The sequence below is a fragment of the Phaethon lepturus genome, unplaced genomic scaffold (genome assembly GCF_000687285.1).
Source record: "Phaethon lepturus isolate BGI_N335 unplaced genomic scaffold, ASM68728v1 scaffold3646, whole genome shotgun sequence".
Classification (NCBI taxonomy): Eukaryota; Metazoa; Chordata; class Aves; order Phaethontiformes; family Phaethontidae; genus Phaethon; species Phaethon lepturus.
Window position 1 is genome coordinate 15877 of NW_010543962.1, and position 18139 is coordinate 34015.

Here is an 18139-nt window from a genome sequence, read left to right on the forward strand (position 1 = left end):
CAGGCGGCTAGAAAGCAGTGGAAGTATCTCTGTCTGTTTATCTTTGTAGAAACGTAGCCTGATGCAAAATAAACATAATTGTTGGGGGATTGTTTGTTTTTTCTTTCTTAGGAAAAACAACGTACGGAAGAAAGTACAACTGGCTGGATTGGCAGAGTGAGTGTTCAATTTCTAAAACTGCCACATACTAAATAACACCGATAATTAAGATAATTTCGTATGAGCCTCTTGCCTGGTTGCACTGCCTCTTGCGTGCAGGTCTGATCCATTCACTTGTTGCATTATACATGTATAGGAAAAACGGGTCTCAAATGGAGCCACTCTGCCACCCCGCTCCGGTTTTAAGCTTTTGTGGGTGTGGGGCTCTGAGCTCCCAGGCTGGGCTGTCAGTGCAGCGTGGCTGGAGCTGTGACGGTGTCCTCTGCGACCCGCGCATTGTGTTCAGCTCGCCAAGAAGCAGAGTGCTCCTTCCAGGCTCCTTTTTAATTCTGACCTACCGCGTCGGCAGCGGTAGGTAGGGTTCAGAATTCCCGTTGTTCTGGGGCAGTTGTCAGCTGTGCTGGTTTGGCTGCTCTCCAGTCTTCCCGACACCTCCAGCATGATCTAGGGAACAAAATGTATTAAGAAGTGTATCCTGTAACCTTTGAATTGTATTGGAGGAAAGGCATAGAGGACAAAAGTCTTATTTAGCGTTTCAGGTTGCAGCAAACCGTTCCAAGGTTCTCCTTGGGCTGTTAGTTACTTATTTTTCCCCCCACCCAAAATATCCATTGGGAAGAACTAGGGACAAGATGCGTGTAACTGACCAGATTAAAATGTTCATATGCTTCTGCCAAACCAGTCGCTGCTGTCTGGATGATGCTTTCCAAGCTGCCTCTCAATCCTTTTGTACATGGTAGAGAGTAGGCACCTAATGAACTACACAGAAGATCTGGGGGAAGCGAAGCAGAGATGCAAAAGTTCAGACTTGGAGGGAGAAATGAGTTTTGGAGTTTTTGATGAGAACACAGAGTACACTTTCCACTCCCGCATTTTCCACACACTGATTATGCTTTAGTCACTAATTCACTTTTGAAGTCAAAAATGAAAGTTTAAAGAAATGCAAAGAGGGAGGCAACAGCAGGGATGAAATCATCCGCAGTATGAAGATGAGAGATCAACCCACCTGCTGTCAAATTTGATATGGAAAGGAAGGCCTTAACGCTGACACATTTTGCTTCTCTGCAGCAAAGGCTTCACAATTAGACAATGTGATGATCAAGCTGCAGACTTTGTAAACAGTTGTGCAAAATGAGAGGGCAAAATGCGAGTCTGTGCCATTAAACTAGGTTGTTGGTTTTTTGTTTCTTTTAAAGAGACAACCCACATCTTGGGAGCTGTTGGAAGAAAAAGATAATATTGCTGTATGATTCTTGGATTTGAGAAGGGAGTGTAAAGTAGGGAGGATTGAAGAGGGATAGGAAAGGTCTATTTATTCCTTTCTTTTATTCTTATCTACTTAGGAATGATAAAATGACACTTGACTGGTAAGGTATATTTTTACATATATGAGAGATGTATCTATACACATATATGTATATACAATTCATGTAAGTGTATATACAAACCTAAGTAAATATATATGTGTGTAAAATGTAGACCTATACTTCTCTCTTTGTATATATCAATAGTGGATATTTTAATCCCCCCCCCCCAATAGAGATGAAATTATACTTAATCTAAGGATGCTTAAAACCACCTGTGTTACTGCATAAGGCTTCCAGGTCATGAGGAAAGTTAGAGCTTGCCAGTTGAGTTGAAGGAAAGTCACACTTCAAAAAAGCAAGACGATGATAAGGGAGAAGCTAGCAAAATATTTGCCACGTTATTTTTTGCAGAAATATTGCTAGGGAAGGAGAGATTATCGGGAGCACATGGGTTAGGGAAACTCAAGTTCTGTCACTGCTTACTAGAGACCAGAGGCAAGTCACTTCACCTTTCTGATTTACTTTCCATTTCAAAAATGGGTATAACATCTCAGAGGTGTGGTGGTGCATCCCTAAATTATTCATTCGCGACAAGAGGTAATTGCTTTGTGTCAGTTGTGTAATTAACATTTAGATGTTTTGTACATTTATCACAGAAATAACTTTTATTTCATTTGGCTCAATTTCATTCCTCTGTTTTTTCGTACAATGTGAAGGACATCCAAAAGACAGTCAGTAGAAGGAATCCATTCATTTCCATCACTCAAAATTGTTAAATGGATAGTTCTTGCACAAAGATCTGATTCCAGTTTGGGTTTTCTGGCATTCTGGAATTGCTTACTAGCAAAATTTCCTTTTGGAAAGCAGCTTGTTTTCTTTGAATAAAGGGGGATGTTTTTCACTGTCAAGCTAAAAAAAAAATTAACAGTTCAAAGAATTTTTTCACAAATATGTGTTTTAAAATGGGAAATTCAGGGAAAATATGTATTTGCAATGTTTACATTGCTATAGGTTACAGCTGCGTGTTGGCGTTGGAGAGAATAAAACAGTGACTTTGAAAGTAGATGCACATATTTTTTCCTAAAATGGTAGGAAGCTAGGAACACCTGTAGAACTTCAAATTCAAGGGAGGTAGGAGGGGACATGGGTCATTACCAGGGCTAATACTCAGGAAATTCTGCTGCTTAAGGAGCAAGAAAATATTCAGGTGTGTGTACTTTTAGGGTAATGGCTACAGGTTCTACCTACGAAGTCAGTAGGCAAAAAGTTGTGCAGTACGTTCGGTGATACAGTGTTTTAAATGCAGGTTCTGATATATCTAAACAGAAGTTTCAATAGTTAGCATTTTGGTTTGGGAGTTCTGTTGTTTGCCTTAACAGACATCTCTCTCCTCTCTTGTGTTCTAGTTTCAGCCATCTGTCCCTCACTTTGCACCCGACAATGCTACCTACTACAAAATCTTCAGCAATACAGTAGGTTACAAGCACATCCATTACATAAATGGCTCACAAGTAAGTAATAAGGTGTAGGACAGTCACTGCTGACTTGTGTTCTACTGGTGATGGAGGAACTTCACATTCTGCTTTTTTGCCTTGCCTTTTTTTCCCCCCTCCAGGCTCCAGTGCCTGTTACTGCAGGAGAGTGGGAAGTAATCAGCATAGAAGCTGTAACCAGTAACTTTTTGTAAGTGTTGTAATTAAGGTATTGATTCCTATCAAGAGGGCTTGCTAGTAAAGGTCTAAGCAAGCAGGGAGGGAGAAGAGAGAGAAGGTGTCATTTAACTCTTTAAAAATCTGATCTAAACATGCCAGACAATATTTTCAATATTCTAAAGTACCGCAAGCATTTTACCAAAACCAGTATGTTTTCCTTTTATAGATACTACATAAGTAATGAAAACGGTGGAAAGCCAGGAGGAAGAAACCTTTATAAGTAAGAAATTTTTCCCACAGTATAAGTAAAATACTCATTAATGAAAAATAAATTTTAAGGAAAAGCATTGGAAAATAAAAACATTAGAATGTTTATAGTCTGATGTAGGATCCTATATAGGATTAAATTTTTAATTAAAATCAGTGGAGTATAAACTGTAAAAACAACTAAAACATTTTTCTGTAAATTTAGTTAATAAAGGGAAATTGTGAAAAGAAGCAACCAATCCTCAAGCAACAAACTCCTAAAGAAAACTGCTCGTGCCCTTTTTTTTTTTACTATGATTATAATACCAGTATTAATTGAACTCAGAGCTCAACTTTTTAAATGAGTTTTTTAAAATGAATTTTTAAATCCATTTAAATGAATTTTATCCTATTTCATTTGGTCATCTTATTTAAAAAGCACACATTTGTTTAGCATAATTTTTGCTTTTTTTATTTTTTAAACTCTTTCATCTCTGAAATGAAGCTCATCTACTTTGCAGAGTGCACTTGGAAAGCAGTCCAAATTCTGCTAAATGTGTTAGCTGTGATCTGGATAAAGAAAGATGCCAGTATTATTCTGTGTCCTTCAGCAAAGACGCACAGTATTATCAGCTAGATTGTCGTGGTGAGTATATCCGGAGTTAATTGACATAAACATGACTCACTGATTAGTTCAGTGGGGAAGTTCACTTCATCAAGATCTTGATGTGTACTGCATAACTATGATACGTGTTGATACTGCTGGATAAATGCATTGGCAGCGGAAAAACGTACTCCCTCCTAGGCTCAAAAGCACCTTGACAAAAATTACAAGGATAAAATTTGATAGTTCTATCTATCAGTCTATCAGTGGACCTAAAAGAGGTGCAAAGCACTCATGTCTGCTGTGCATCTCCTCAAGAGCTGCATGGGGAGCTCTGTAGAAGGAATTTGGAGGCTCTGGGAGCAAGGCAAGCAATAGGCTGGGTAAGGAGAAGAGCTCTATGTGTGGGAATAAAATTAAGATAGGTAGTGCTGTTCAAAAAAATCCAATTAAGATAATCATAAATTAAGCAGTGGGACTGTAGTCTGTCTCTGACTGTAAGTGCTTGTGGTAGATAGTACAAAGGATAAATTACTAAGAGGGTGGGAAAAATATAATCTTCTCTAAAATTTCCCTTAAAATTGAAATGTATGTTGTTTTTCAAGATGCCAAGATCTTCCTTGATCTATTGGCTAGAAGAACATACAGACAGCAGAGAAGGAATTTTCTGTCAGGTTGTAAAAATGGTTGGTTGAGGAAGACTGCTGTGATCCCCGTGACAAGGCTTACCGATTTCCAAAGCATGGTCCACAACCAATGGGTAGGCTTTGCTAAAGAGGGGAAGTTTAATTCTCCTGTACCTCTTAATCATGTGGTTTGCCTGCAAGACAGTCTGAATGTTTTACAGGATTCTGTGGCTTGAGTTTAGGCCCTGATAATGGAGGGAAATGAGTTTTGACCTTCTATGATGCACCCGTTTCCCATTACTTGATGAGGGTTGTGCTTTGAGACAGGATGTAAACATGAATGTTTCGTGCTCTGTTAACAGGTCCCGGCCTGCCCATATCTACGCTGCACAGAAGCAGTGATGATCAAGGTATGGGATTGTCTTGAAATACAGTTTGTGTTGAGCCAGAAAATTGCACTGCAAATTTATTTTAGTTTTGTTCTCATTGCTTAGTATAATAATTAAAATGTCAGTTATAGAGGGTAACTTTAATTTCAGATAATTAATATAGTTGACCAGAAGAATAAATTACATAGCTTGGCATATGTTTATTCATAATTATCTTACATTGTGCTAGAAAACAGTGAGTAATGTATGACTTATTTACTGGATAATTGTTCAGTTTTTCTGAAATTGCATTTAGATGAAAAATGTGGAAACCAGCTTTCTGGTTACTAAATTATGGAAGGAAAACTGTATTGTAAACATTGAATCTGAGAGGAAAAACAAAAACTGCAGTAAACTAAGACTGCAGTGTAGGTTGCCATCATCTCAGATTGAATTCTTAAAGTGGCTCATAATGAAAGAGCAATGAATTTGAAAACAGTGTATTTGGACTTCGATTCTTACTAACTCTGTTATTTAGTCCTCAGATACCTGGAAAATAACACTGAACTGGAAAATGCATTGAAAGATATTCAGATGCCTTCAAAAAAAATTGGCTCCATTAGTGTAGGTGGATTCAGTAAGTTCAAAAACATGTTTTACCTTTTTCTCCCCCTTTCACCAAGTGCTTCCAGGTCTTCTGCTGAAAAGCATGACATAAAAGGTTGGTGTAGCGGGGATTATTGCTGTTATTCCTCATTTAGAGACAAGACAAGATATTTTTTTTTTTCTGAAATCCCAAAATATTCTTATCTAAAATACCCTTTTCCATTATGTGATATCTTGATGAGTTCATGATGAAGAGGCTTTACTCCTTTACTCCTTGTTAATTACCTGAAAAACAGAAGTCCTTAACACCACATTAAATAAATAAGATAAATAGGAGGTGGAACACAAAGCTCATAAACATTGTTGAATTTAAATTAAATTATAAATTCAAGTAGGTCTTAATTTACAGGTATAAGTCCCTGTGGTTTGTGTTAGCAGGTTGGGACAGTGGAGTTGTTCAGTTATTATCAAAAACACAGACACAGAATCTAAATGGAAAAGCTTGCAAAATCACTTGGGCTATATTTCAACGCGATCACTTTGTGGAGGGGAATATTTGGATTGCATAGTCGTGTTCTTAAAAGCATGTTCATGCTCCAAGACTACATACACCTCTGAGTAGACTAGAACGGAATGCTAGAAGATGAACTGCTAATGCTTTGCTAGTGGTGCTTGTCTGAATTTGCACATCTGGGTACAGAAGCTTTCCTAGCCTCCTAGGCTGAGGAACATCAGATAGACAGGCAGTCTGGTATCTGTCTAAACTGTTCTTGCTCCAGCCTTTGCTACTGGCTTTTCTCCTCATGACAAACTTCCTCTTGATAAAATGAATGAATATTCATAATGGAATTATATTTTTACAAACTGTATTGAGTTCTCTCAGTCATTGTTAACTGTTCTTTTTGATGCCTCCCTCCTTCTACTGTTACCTTATTTATATAATAACTCTCTTTATCTTTGTGTTTTCTGTCTTTTATTTCTGTCACATTTTTACTAGGGCTAAAGATGACATCTTCCAGGCAAGATGGAGGTTTAAAGATGTTCTTCGTGCTATCAGTTGTATATTCATCTTTTTATTCCTCTTTGTTCTTACTACTTCATCTCTTCAGGGTAAAAGCTTTTGGGTAAGGGGAATCTATTTTTAATGTCACAAATAGGAGAAATAAATCCATTTATGTAGTCCTACTTCAAGTTCCAAGTCTGCTTATAAGTCCATGTATGTTATCAAAGAAGAAATCTGCTCCTGTGACTATAAAGTACACAAATGATGCAAAAAATTGAAATTAGTATTTTCATGTGTTCCATTTACATTGTTAATTTTTCAGTGTTTTAATGTCTTGCATATTCATGCCTGGACAAATTTCTGTAAGACTTGGACTCTGGCTATTATTGCAGTGCAGTCCATCAGCATTGCTTCATGCTTCCTTTGCAGCGTCAGTTCTTCTAAAATTCATGAGTGAATAATCAAGCCAGTTGGTTTGCAGAACTTACGTGGTGTGCATTTAAAACATTCGGCTAATGCTCAGCCAACTTGGGTGGAAAGAGTAACATGGGTGGAACCGGAATCAATGTTGCTTGAGAAATAACAGATATTTGAATATGTTTCTGGGGTGGATGCTTTACAAACTGTCAAGCAAAGCCTATCTGGCAGGTTCAAAATATTTATAATTTCTTTTTAGTGCTGGGAGAGAAATTTGAGTAGAGAAACATCTTTGAGCTAGTGTCAGATTTACCACTGTAGAGACTTACCAAGTTTTACACATAACGTATAACGTAGTACAATGTTACGAGACAGCATGTTGAGTCCCCAAATTTTATTCTTGTTATTGTAGCCATTCCAGTTCCAGACTTTCTGCTAACTTCACTGTGAAACTTTTTTTAAAAAATTTTTAAAAATTAGATTAGCTGGGAACTTTCATCTGTATATATTTGGACAGTTCAGATGAAACTACTTTTTAATTTTTAGGGAGTAACTCAGCTGTGCTCATGTATGAATTGCAGTGCATGTCAAATCATTTCACTGGAGAACTGACCGAAGTCAAACTCTTTTCACTTTTAGACTTGTGGTATCAAATGATATTGCCTCCCCATTTTGATTCATCAAAGAAGTACCCTCTGCTCCTTGATGTGTAAGTCTTCAAGTTACATGGCAATGTTCTGTTAATAATCACTTTTCATCGACTTCAAATGCTCCTAATAAGATCTGGAAACACAAAACTGGCATGTTCACCAGTTACTTCTTGAAGTAGTTTTAAGAGAGAATGAAGAATATCAGTTGTATCCCATTTTGTGATAGATTCTTGTACCATAAGATGATGTAACGCTTAACAAGTACATGTTTTGCTGGTGGCAGTGAGGCAGATACCTTCTGTATCTGACTTAAAAGCCAGGATGTTAGCGTTAGCTTACCTCCTCCTCTGCTCTTAGAGTTCATTAGGAATAAGATTAAATGAAATTACATTCCAGATCGAAACCTTGAATAATAAGCTGAAGTACGAAGTGGTGACGTTGCGTTTTCTCTGTGATATTTGACTGTCAACTGATGTTCGCAAACTGCATCCTGTGGTCAGGGTTGCATTTATTATTTTTTCATAAATTCAAGACCAAGAGCATGTGCTGCTTGGTCTGTTTTGCCTCAGGCACTTCTGTTCATGCTGGTATATTTTCTTCTAACTGGAAATTACTGAAATTTAGATATTCATTAAAATAGAAATGTTAACCTTTTCCCCTTTTTACCAAAAGCCGACTCCACAAGGAAACTAGCTGCTAATTGTTAAATACATCTTTACATAATGTGGTTTGGTAGCACTGTAATACTTTCTTTATATGCCTATTGAACATTTTAATGAGCAGTCAGTGCTCTTTGCTTCTTAAGACTTAGTTGATTTTGATTCTATTTTTATTGGCTTACCTGGGCCTTTGTTGGGATCACCTCTGCCTCATGGTGAACTTGATACCAGAAATTCCCTCGAAGTGTCAGGATCCATCACGCATAGAAACAAAGCTTGATATAGAGCATTCCTAGTAGTTTTTGCTTTGCTTTTAAAACTGGGGAAGATGGGTTTTAGAGCCATAAGAGCCAGTCTTCCATTTCTTACTCTGTTGAACAGCGGCTAGAGAAGTGGAGTGCAAACAGCATTTCGCCATCCTGGCGCTTGGAGTGTGATTTCATAGTGCTCAAGTGCTTCCAAAGACTTTAAACTAAAAAGTTACGATTACAGTTTTGCTTCCTTTTTCTCAGCCTGCATAAGAAATAGTTTAGACTGTAGGGAGCACTGATGTGGCACTAAAAGTTAAAAATTAAAAGATCTTTTTAATTTTCCCAAATGAAGGCCATTTGTTGACTTCAGACTTGAACCAAATAAATAATGGGTAGATGGAACAGAAATAGTTAAAGAGCATCGCTTTGAAACTCCGATGACTAGCTATGACAACGCAAAAAATAATTTGGGTCGGATTTCTAATAAGCTGCTTAAAGTCAAAATAATGAAAGTTTCTTACTAGAGCAGAAAGCAATACAACAAATAAAATCCAGTCTGCTTTCTTGATTACCAGCTGACGTTTTAAAAAAGCATATTGCTTTTAGTGTCCAGGCAAAGCAGCAGTTTGGTGTCAGTCAGTGATGCTTTTCTTGTTTGCTCAGTTTAATTTAAAAGTTTACCCTTCTTCAGTGGCTGAAAATTGTCAGCCATAATTGTATTGCAAACGTTTGATGCAAGGATCCGTGGAGAGTAAGCGCCCAAATTCTGTGGCACTTTTCATCCAGGTATGCGGGACCCTGTAGTCAGAAAGTAGATTATGCCTTCCGGATCAGCTGGTCTACTTACCTTGCAAGCACCGAGCAGATCATCGTGGCCAGCTTCGATGGCAGAGGAAGTGGATACCAAGGGGATGAGATTCTGCATGCCGTAAACCGAAGGCTGGGAACATACGAAGTGGAAGATCAGATATCAGCAGCCAGGTGAGCTACAGTGAAATGGTCAACACCTGCTCCTTCTTTTCTGTGCTTATTGTGTAGGGGGGGAAAGGGTGAAGGTTTTGAATGGTCATCTTGAAATTCCTGGCAAAAACGTAACTAAATTCTACATTAATTTTGTATGCTGAAGTGTGTGACTTACGGGCCAACCATCATTTCATGCTTAAAAAAAGAGAAGAGTTAGTGCTGTAATAACAAATTTACCATATCCCTGGTTTTAGAGAGAGAATAGCTGTCATATTAGTAGAAGAGCATGCTACCAAGACAGTTGGAGCTGGAAGTTTTACTCCAAGCTTTTTACAAGTTTCTGTTGTGACGGAGTTATTTGTATGAACTACTCAGCCTTTACATCACAGTTCATCTTTATCACTTGGTTTATGCTTGTAGAACCTCATTAACCTGAATGATGTCAGTACGGATGTCTCAGAATCACAAAGAAGTGATCTTACCGGGTTTGCTTTTTGGGATTTTAAAATGTTAAGGAGTTTAAACAACTAGCATTTCAGAATCTTTTTTTTTTTTTTTTTTTTTTTTGGAAACCCTGACTGGATTTACAGGTGTCAGCCTGTCCCTTACTGTTGCAACTTGTGTTGCTCCTCTTTTTCTTTTTTTAAGAAAAAAAAAAAAAAAAAGAAGGGAGAAAGGAAAAGGAAAAAGAAAAAAAGGTGAGGCAGGTGGTGAAATCTAACCTAATACAATACAAATGTCAGTGAGTGTGGTTTGAGGGTTTTTACAGGGCATCCAGGGTTTTTTTTCCACATTTTTTGTTTTTCTGAATTTCTTAAAGACACACATGCCTGAAGTATTGTATGTTTTCATATGCAGTCACTGTGATGAAGTGGGAAATGCTTATTTGTACATGGGAAAGAGGCAGACATGATGGAAAATAGGCACATCTGTATAATTGCAGATACCTGCAATCAATTAAGCCTTTAATTATTCTGTTTGCTTCTAGAAAATTTTCTGAAATGAGCTTTGTTGATAAGGACAGAATAGCTATTTGGGGTTGGGTAAGTACTCAAACAAGTTTGGCTGGCTTATTATTTAATTGCAACAACTGTTTATTGTGCTGCCATGTGCTCTGGGGTCATGGTACAGTCCAGTAACTGAACTGCTGAAGTGCCCATATACATTGTCCCTTTGCAGGCATTCAGGAGCCTTTGAAACAGGAATTACTACTACTAGAGGGATTAAAAACAATTTAAAGGGTTACTGGTAAGCTGCTGTGTACAAGATGAACCAATATTTAAAAAAAAAAAAAAAAATCCAAGTATATATTCACTATTGTCTCTTTACATTAGTTGGATGACTTAAGTTTTTAAAAAAAATGTAAAATCACGTGAACCAGCTGCATGGCATGGTGGTTGTGTTTTTACTAGCAGCCTGAAAATATCTGTCTGCTATATTGTTGTGCTTGGCTGCATTTTATTTCAGCAGTTCTTGCAACCACAGGCCAGACTTCTCTGACTTTGATGTGTCTTTAAAACCTGTCACAGTAGAGGGAGGTGTTTAATAGCATATACATACCCCCCCAGCTGCAAGGCTAAGTGCGTACGTAGCGTTAGTGATATCTGTTTGGTTCAACCTCTGAGCATTTCTCTGTCCCAAGCTGCTGTTTCACTGCTTTTTCTGCAGTCACGGGGAGTATTCTTGCGTGCTCTGTTTAAGCATATTGTGTCTAAGTATATGCAGGATTGCATGCAGGATCTTGAATTAAATTTCTAGCTGAAATTTGGTCACTGCTGGTGACAGGCACCAGTAGATAAATTGCTTGATGGCAAGATGATGGTGATGGTGCCTTTAGTAGCTTTTCTTGTGGGGATAAACATCTCTCTGTTGTATGAAGTCAAACATAGTAGTATTAACTTCAGTGGGAGGGAAATTCTTTCTACAGAAGTGGAGGACTTCATGCATTCCCATCTTGCTCCTTGTGAGCCTCGGGATGAATAGTTGAAGAGCAATCCTCTTTGGAGCTAGGTTAGGGTTATGCATCCTGGATACTGAACCTCCAGGCAAATGGATTTTCTTTATCTCTTGAGTTTGTCAGTGTCTCGTTGCCAGCCTGTCGCTGTGTGCGTTAATTTTGTTTGCCATTACTGTGGCCAGGTTAGGCAATGTATTTACACGTTGGGTTTAATTACTAAGTACGTGCATTACTTCGCTGATCTCATTGCAAGGGCCTAAGTATTGACGCTGGAGCAAACATTTAAGCCCTTTGAACTAAGGTACAGTTCCATTTGTCTGTAATCCGGTTTCAAGACAGGAACGAGATCCAAAAATTGCTCTTCTTTTTGCACGTGGGTGGGCGCGTTTTCCCAAATAACCCCTTCAGACTATAGCGAGGGCAGTCGTTTGGGCGGTCGGTGACATTGTTTAGGTATCTTGCTGGTGGATGCTCAAGTGTGTCAGGTTATTTACTCGTCTGCGTATCAGGCTGGGCTGCGAGTCAGTTCTCTGTGCATAGCGAGGAGCTTGTTGCCGCACGGTTCCTCCCACAGACTCGGCAGAAGATCCTTCGCTCCCCAGTCACAGTCTTGCTCCTGACGCTTTGGGGGGAGTTAGCAAGCGAGCTGCCGTAGGCCTGCTCCGAGGGAGTTGTAAGTTTTCGGATGCCCTGGTGCAGCTACTCACCAGGCACATTGTGGGCCCGAGCTCTGCTTCCACCCACTCCCCCAGCACGGAGCGGGACGCAGCGGTTCAGCAGTGTCTTGTTCCCCGTCTTTCGCTGCTGCCTCCGGTGCTACCACACGCCGTCACCCGTAGCTGAGTCGGCGGCGCCTGCGCCCTTTTCCCCGGCGAGTTCTCATTCATCGGCCCCACAGCTGCCGTGCGCTGTTCGATGCCCGTTTCCCCCACTGAGGCAGCCTGGGTGAGATCTGACCCAAATTCAGAATGGAGTTCATTAATATGAAGAATGCTGAGCCTATAAATGTCTGATGAACCGTTTAGCAGATGGGCCCCATCCTTTTCCTTCCGACTAAAATAACAGCAATGTTTTCTTCTCAGTCTTATGGGGGATATGTGACCTCCATGGTGCTTGGCTCTGGAAGCGGCGTGTTCAAGTGTGGAATAGCGGTTGCCCCCGTGTCACGTTGGCAATATTATGGTATGTGATGGCTTCCTCGTTACAAGGATTCCCATATGTCTTGCAGTGCACATGCTGCAAAGTGTTGATTCATAGTGCAGAACTTTGATTATCTACTAGATGCCATATAAATGCCACTCGGTCTGTTCGAGTGAACTCACGGGTATTGCATTTCAGGATTAAACCCATTCCCTAAATCTTATTTACCATTTTTAAAAGTTAGATCCACAATTCCAGGTCATCTCTGTTACATTTAATGGAGGCTAAATTATTGTCATATTTGTAGTGTCACTGTAAGGCGTCTGTGTTTGCTTTCCAAAGCTGCTGCATATTCCGAGACCAGTATTGTGTGTCAGAAATCCGTCGCTATTAGCTTTTGCTTCTTCAGAATCCTATTTCACTTGAAGGAACAAACCGTGAGGCTTCACATCAAACTTGCATTGTAATTTACTCTTTCAAAGTAACAGAGTACGACTGGAGTTGCCTTCGGGGTTTTTTCCTTTTAGATATAAAATTTGGATTTTATAAATGTAATTAATCTTAAGAATAGCTTGGTGTGAGGAAAACCCGAACAAGTGGACAAGTCTGTACGTGCTTCAAGCTTATGGTGCGTAAGGCTGTAGTTGCATGAGGCTATAAATACAGTTATAGGGGCCCTTCTCCCAGATCAAAAAATTTATAGTTAAAAATATAGTATGTGCTGGTACGATGTGACCACATTTTGACTCTTTTCTGGTGTTGTCCAAAAGACTTTCAGAGGAAAGCTTTTCCTGGCAAACCTCTGTGAAATAAGGCATAATTTATCTTTCTGCATCGAGCACAGAGGCTGGTATAATCACGTATTACGTGCTCTGGCTAATTCAACAGATAAATCATACTGCCAGGTATTAGCAGTTGTCTGCTGAGGACATAAGGATGTCTTCATAATAGTTTGGACATTAATATTACAGCATGGCATATTTTAAATGAAGATCGGAATCTCTAAAATTCCACTTCTAGTTGATCAGATAAAGGAAAGGTTTATGGAGGTATGCATATTCAACATTAAAAAAAACCCGAACAACAGTGGGACAATGCTGATGAGGCATCAAAGGGGCATTAGAATATGGCAACAGAGTGTTGATTTGTATGGCATAAAATAAAGCAGCAAATCTGCAAAAAAAGCAGTATGATATGATGCTGAAAAATCTGTGGAAAATCGGAGATACTTAATTTTGACTATATATAACACAGAGCCTAGCCGAGTCCTAATCTACTGCTGCATTTTCATGGTACAGATTTTTAGTAGTAAACATTTAGATAAAATATCTTAAGAATTTTTCAAATGCTAGTCATTTATTGCAAGATTTTCAATAATTTTCTTAGGATTACTGAAAGAATAACAATAAGGTAACACGGACACAAAGTACTTCATTAATATTCAGCATTCAGGTATCCATGGCAACAAGAAGATTAAATATTCTGAATAATGATGGTTACCTACATGCCTCATTGTGGAAAACCTGGGGTTTGGGGGATTTTTTGTTTTTTTATTTTATTTTATTTAGAGAATGCAAATGCATTCTTATTGTTTGTATCAGTGGGTAAAATTTCTGGTAGACTGACAGACTGAAAATTAAGTAGCATATTCTGTTGTGTTTTTTTTTTTTTAATTACAGATTCAATATACACGGAGCGATACATGGGCCTTCCTATAGCAAGTGATAATCTGAACAACTATAATGTAAGAAAGAAATCACTTTAATTTTTTTTTTTTATTGTGTTGTTTCTTTTCTAAGCCACTGTATTTTTCTTTATACAGTCGAGTTCCCTCCCCATGGGAAGAAATAAGTTTGTTTCTTCTTTCCAGCTGTAAGTGTTGCATTGTGCTTTTAGGGGCTGTAGTCTCATGCGTTTGGATTTGCATGAGGCAGTTACTCCTAGCTGTACGGTGTGGGTTTTCTGTTGTTTGTTTGGTGTGTCGGGTTTTTTGGGTTTTTTATATGCAGTTCCATTTGGCTACTTTGCAGACTGTAAAACAAGCTGTAAAAACTGTTTTATTTTAATCACGGAGAAACAAATTTGTTTTAAAATGTAATACGCTCGTGGGCAAACTATGTTTTATCTTTAACAACATTTCCACAAAAAACAAATGTACTCCAGTTCTTTCTGAAATGTACTTTGTAAAAGACAGGTATTGTGTGAACTTTTTTGCCTTAGGAATCTGCAAGCTTTTTTCAGGGAAAGCAAAATCTCTTAAACATTAGGAAACTTTGACACGTAGGCAAGTCTGTCTGTACTGTGATCATATCAAACAAATTGCAGACCAGCCGAGAGCCAGCAGTGCTGGGGCTGGAATGTTGGCCCCGTCTCCATGAACACAGGGCGTCCAAGGTTTGGTCTAAAATCACTAATGTTTGCCCAGAAGTGAGGGAGTTTCCAGGTGTTCTAATGGGAGCAAAATACCCATAGATTATTTGTCCTCGTTACGGCATGATGAATTGTTTGACTTGCTCTTCTGTGTGCCAGCTGCTTTTTGTTGCCTCAGGGGCTGTCTGAAGTCACAGGTAGCTGGGCGTAGGGCAGAGCAGCCCAAGCCTTCTGTAAGGTTCTGTTAAATTCAGATCTGGGTGGAAATACAGTGGCTGCTGGAGAAGCGTGAGGGATCTGGGGGGTACTTTGTGCCCTGGTCATTGGGATGTTGCACAGAGGTGTTCAGCCATGGTGATCATGGAACCAAATGCGGATGTCGGAGGAAAAGACATGGGGCACTGCGAGTTGGAGTTGAGCACCGATTGTGTCTTGATGCATTAAGCAACCGTCATGGGCGGGGGGGGAAGGGTGGGGGCTGTTGTGATTGATTTAAAAGCATGCTAAAACATATAAATACATACATATATGGACTGAAACGTCTGTTTTGACATACCGCTACAGTAATCTAGTTCTGTCAACTGCTGTATCAGAGGTTCTGGTCAAAATTGAGGTGGTGGCTGCTGGAAGAGGTGGCACTGCGCCTGCCTTGTCTAACCAGCGAGGTGCTGGGGCCCACCGGGCACTGACCAGCAGCCGCCCGCCCGCCCGCCGCTTTCCAAATGTGTTCCTTTAAGGCAGCGGGAACAGCAGGAGGTCTGCGAGGTAGCAGTGTAAATAGAAGTTACTGCGTCGTGCAGAACGAACGTTAACGCTCTGGGTGCACGAAGTCATTCACCAGCTTCACGGCACAGATGGCAACAGAGGACTGTTTAATCCTTTCAAGCCAGGAGTCGGATTTTCTTGGCATAGTATCCATTGCTGGCAATGGCCACGTTGAAACTGCCAGTACCAAAGAGCTAAAGGTTTCAAATGTGTTACTCGGAGGACTAATTGGGGAGGAATGGTGGCTACATGGAGGAGGGGTAATTGCACAGATCGGGTTGTCACACTTCACTGCTGCTTCTAGATATAGGAAAATGCAACTTAAGTCCTCATTCATTGTTAAAAGCCCCTAATAATGTATTACTTGGAATTTACTTTTCCACATAAACCTGGAGGGGTGGGGCAGCTCAAGAAGCGAGTTTGTTGCTTTCCATGTAGCATCAGTGGAAAGGTGATGGGGTTCTGTTGTTGCTGAAGACCCTTACTGACTTCAGCCCAGCATGTCGCTGGCTTACGGCCCCTTAGTTCAGTGCCCCGGTCCCCACTGCCAGCCTCCTGGCCCCTCGTCGCGGGTGAGAGCTGTCTTCTGAACTGAATGTTTTCTAGCCAAGTAAATGCAAAACATGCACCGAAAGCTCTCCTGGCTGAAGCTGGCAAAGCACTTTTGAACCGTTAACTTTGTGCTGTCGGGTTTGCATGCTGCACCATGCAGTCTGCATCCTACCGCAGCTGCTCTAGAGCTGGCTTGGGAAGTGACAGGTTGCGGAACTGTACACATGCTTAGGGAACATGGATGCCGCTAGGCACCTTCCTAACGCGCAGAGGAGCTGTGAATAGATAGTCTCAAGAAGCTCGTTGTGGTAAGAGGGGTGCACCCTACCACGGTATTACTGTGACAGGTGGGTTTCACGTTTATCGAAGGAAGAGAATCTGAGATGTTAAATACCCTTTGTCAAGAGTCAAGTCTGAGGGACGACTCGCACTCCTCCATGTAGGCTAATGAGGTGTGATCAGTGCCTTCACTTCTTTAGTGAACTACTAAAAATTAGAGCTTTGTAAAAGAAAGGAGCAAGCCTGGGTGGAGCTCCCAATGTAATTAATTGTGTAGGGATCCTAGGCGGAATGTCAGAGAAGCTGTCTGCTCAGGAAGAAATGTCCCTGATTTAAAAGACTTGAGACTAAATCAGGGCAGAGCTCTAGAGGTCTGATGCGGTAGCCATGTAAAGCATACCGAAGAGATTGTTCAACTTGTGAGAAGATTATTTTGCAGTTCACTCTGAATTTGATATGCTTTTGGCAAGTGTTTGAAACAGTCATAGATTTGGCAATCTTTTTCTAGCAGATTTGAAATGTTCAGTCCTTAAGAACTGCTGCATCATTAGGTTATGCAAAACAGGGTACAATTTTGTAAATATGCCATCTTGTACTGATTTGACATTTGTTCTATTATCTGAGAATATGCTAAAGGGAGAGAGACCTTCAGTTTCAGCCAAACCTTAAGTTGTTTGTGGAGTGCTGATAAAATGTTGACTGCTGTGTGATCTTCAGAAAAGCCAGTTACACTCGGCAGGGCCCGGTTCTCGGTACTCGCGCGCGGTACCTTTTCAGAACCTTTGTCCCAGCGGTGTAACTATGAAACGGAAGGCGTTAAAGCAAGTTGCATTTATTTGCTGTCCACTTGAAGTTTGTTCAGCTGATACAGCCGTTGCTTTGTGCTGTAACTGTGCCCAACTTGAGATTGCTCCCTATCCTACGACCTTCTTTTTTTGGCAGAAGCACTTAGGGAAGGGACTCTTCATGTTGAGTGTGGGTACAGCAAGTGAGGCATCCCTTGCAAGCCATAAAAAAACCTGAGAAAGTACCTCTTTTGTGTGTTCCTTCTTTCTGAAGTCTTTTACAAATAGCTTTATTTTGTTTAATGCTTGTGGAGGGGAAAAATAGTGACACCCTTTTTCTAAACAGCTTTTGGAAAGTGGAGTTCTCACAAATGTAGCTCAAGTCAGGCTTCCACTCACAAAAGGTTTGCTGTCCCTTAAACCAGCGCCGATTTGCTGGAAGAAAGCTTATAAAGGCAAGCTGTCAAGTTTCCCTCCATACCTGCGGAAAGCGATGTACTCAAAAGGCTATTGCTTCGTTCCTTTCCTCCCCCCCGCCCCCCTCCCCCCCTTCTTTTTTACCTAGTACTGGGCCATTACTTCCCAAATCGTCGTTTTGGTAGGCTGCTGTACCAGTGCTCCTCACTGAACGAAAGTCCTCTCTCCAGATTCTGGCACTCTCGTAACTATCCGTTCTTGTTCCGCAATACCAACTTGTTTCAATGGATAGTGTCATGCTTCCAGTGTGCATGGATTTCCGTATGTTCGGTGGGACTCCTGGTGCTCTGCAGCCTTTCCCTA

General features: G+C 40.2%; 1 protein-coding gene across 1 annotated transcript in view; it reads left to right on the forward strand.

Moving 5' to 3' along the window:
- DPP4 (dipeptidyl-peptidase 4) overlaps positions 1-18139 on the forward strand; it is a gene marked incomplete at its 5' end in the record, with an annotated part of 31628 nt that overhangs the window by 10683 nt on the left and 2806 nt on the right. The window contains 12 exons of the mRNA XM_010288504.1: positions 112-156; positions 2873-2989; positions 3082-3149; positions 3345-3398; positions 3886-4010; positions 4957-5004; positions 5501-5584; positions 7595-7697; positions 9335-9529; positions 10500-10554; positions 12551-12650; positions 14288-14352. Coding sequence (XP_010286806.1) covers positions 112-156; positions 2873-2989; positions 3082-3149; positions 3345-3398; positions 3886-4010; positions 4957-5004; positions 5501-5584; positions 7595-7697; positions 9335-9529; positions 10500-10554; positions 12551-12650; positions 14288-14352 — 1059 coding nt within the window. The remainder of the gene's footprint in view (positions 1-111; positions 157-2872; positions 2990-3081; positions 3150-3344; positions 3399-3885; positions 4011-4956; positions 5005-5500; positions 5585-7594; positions 7698-9334; positions 9530-10499; positions 10555-12550; positions 12651-14287; positions 14353-18139) is intronic.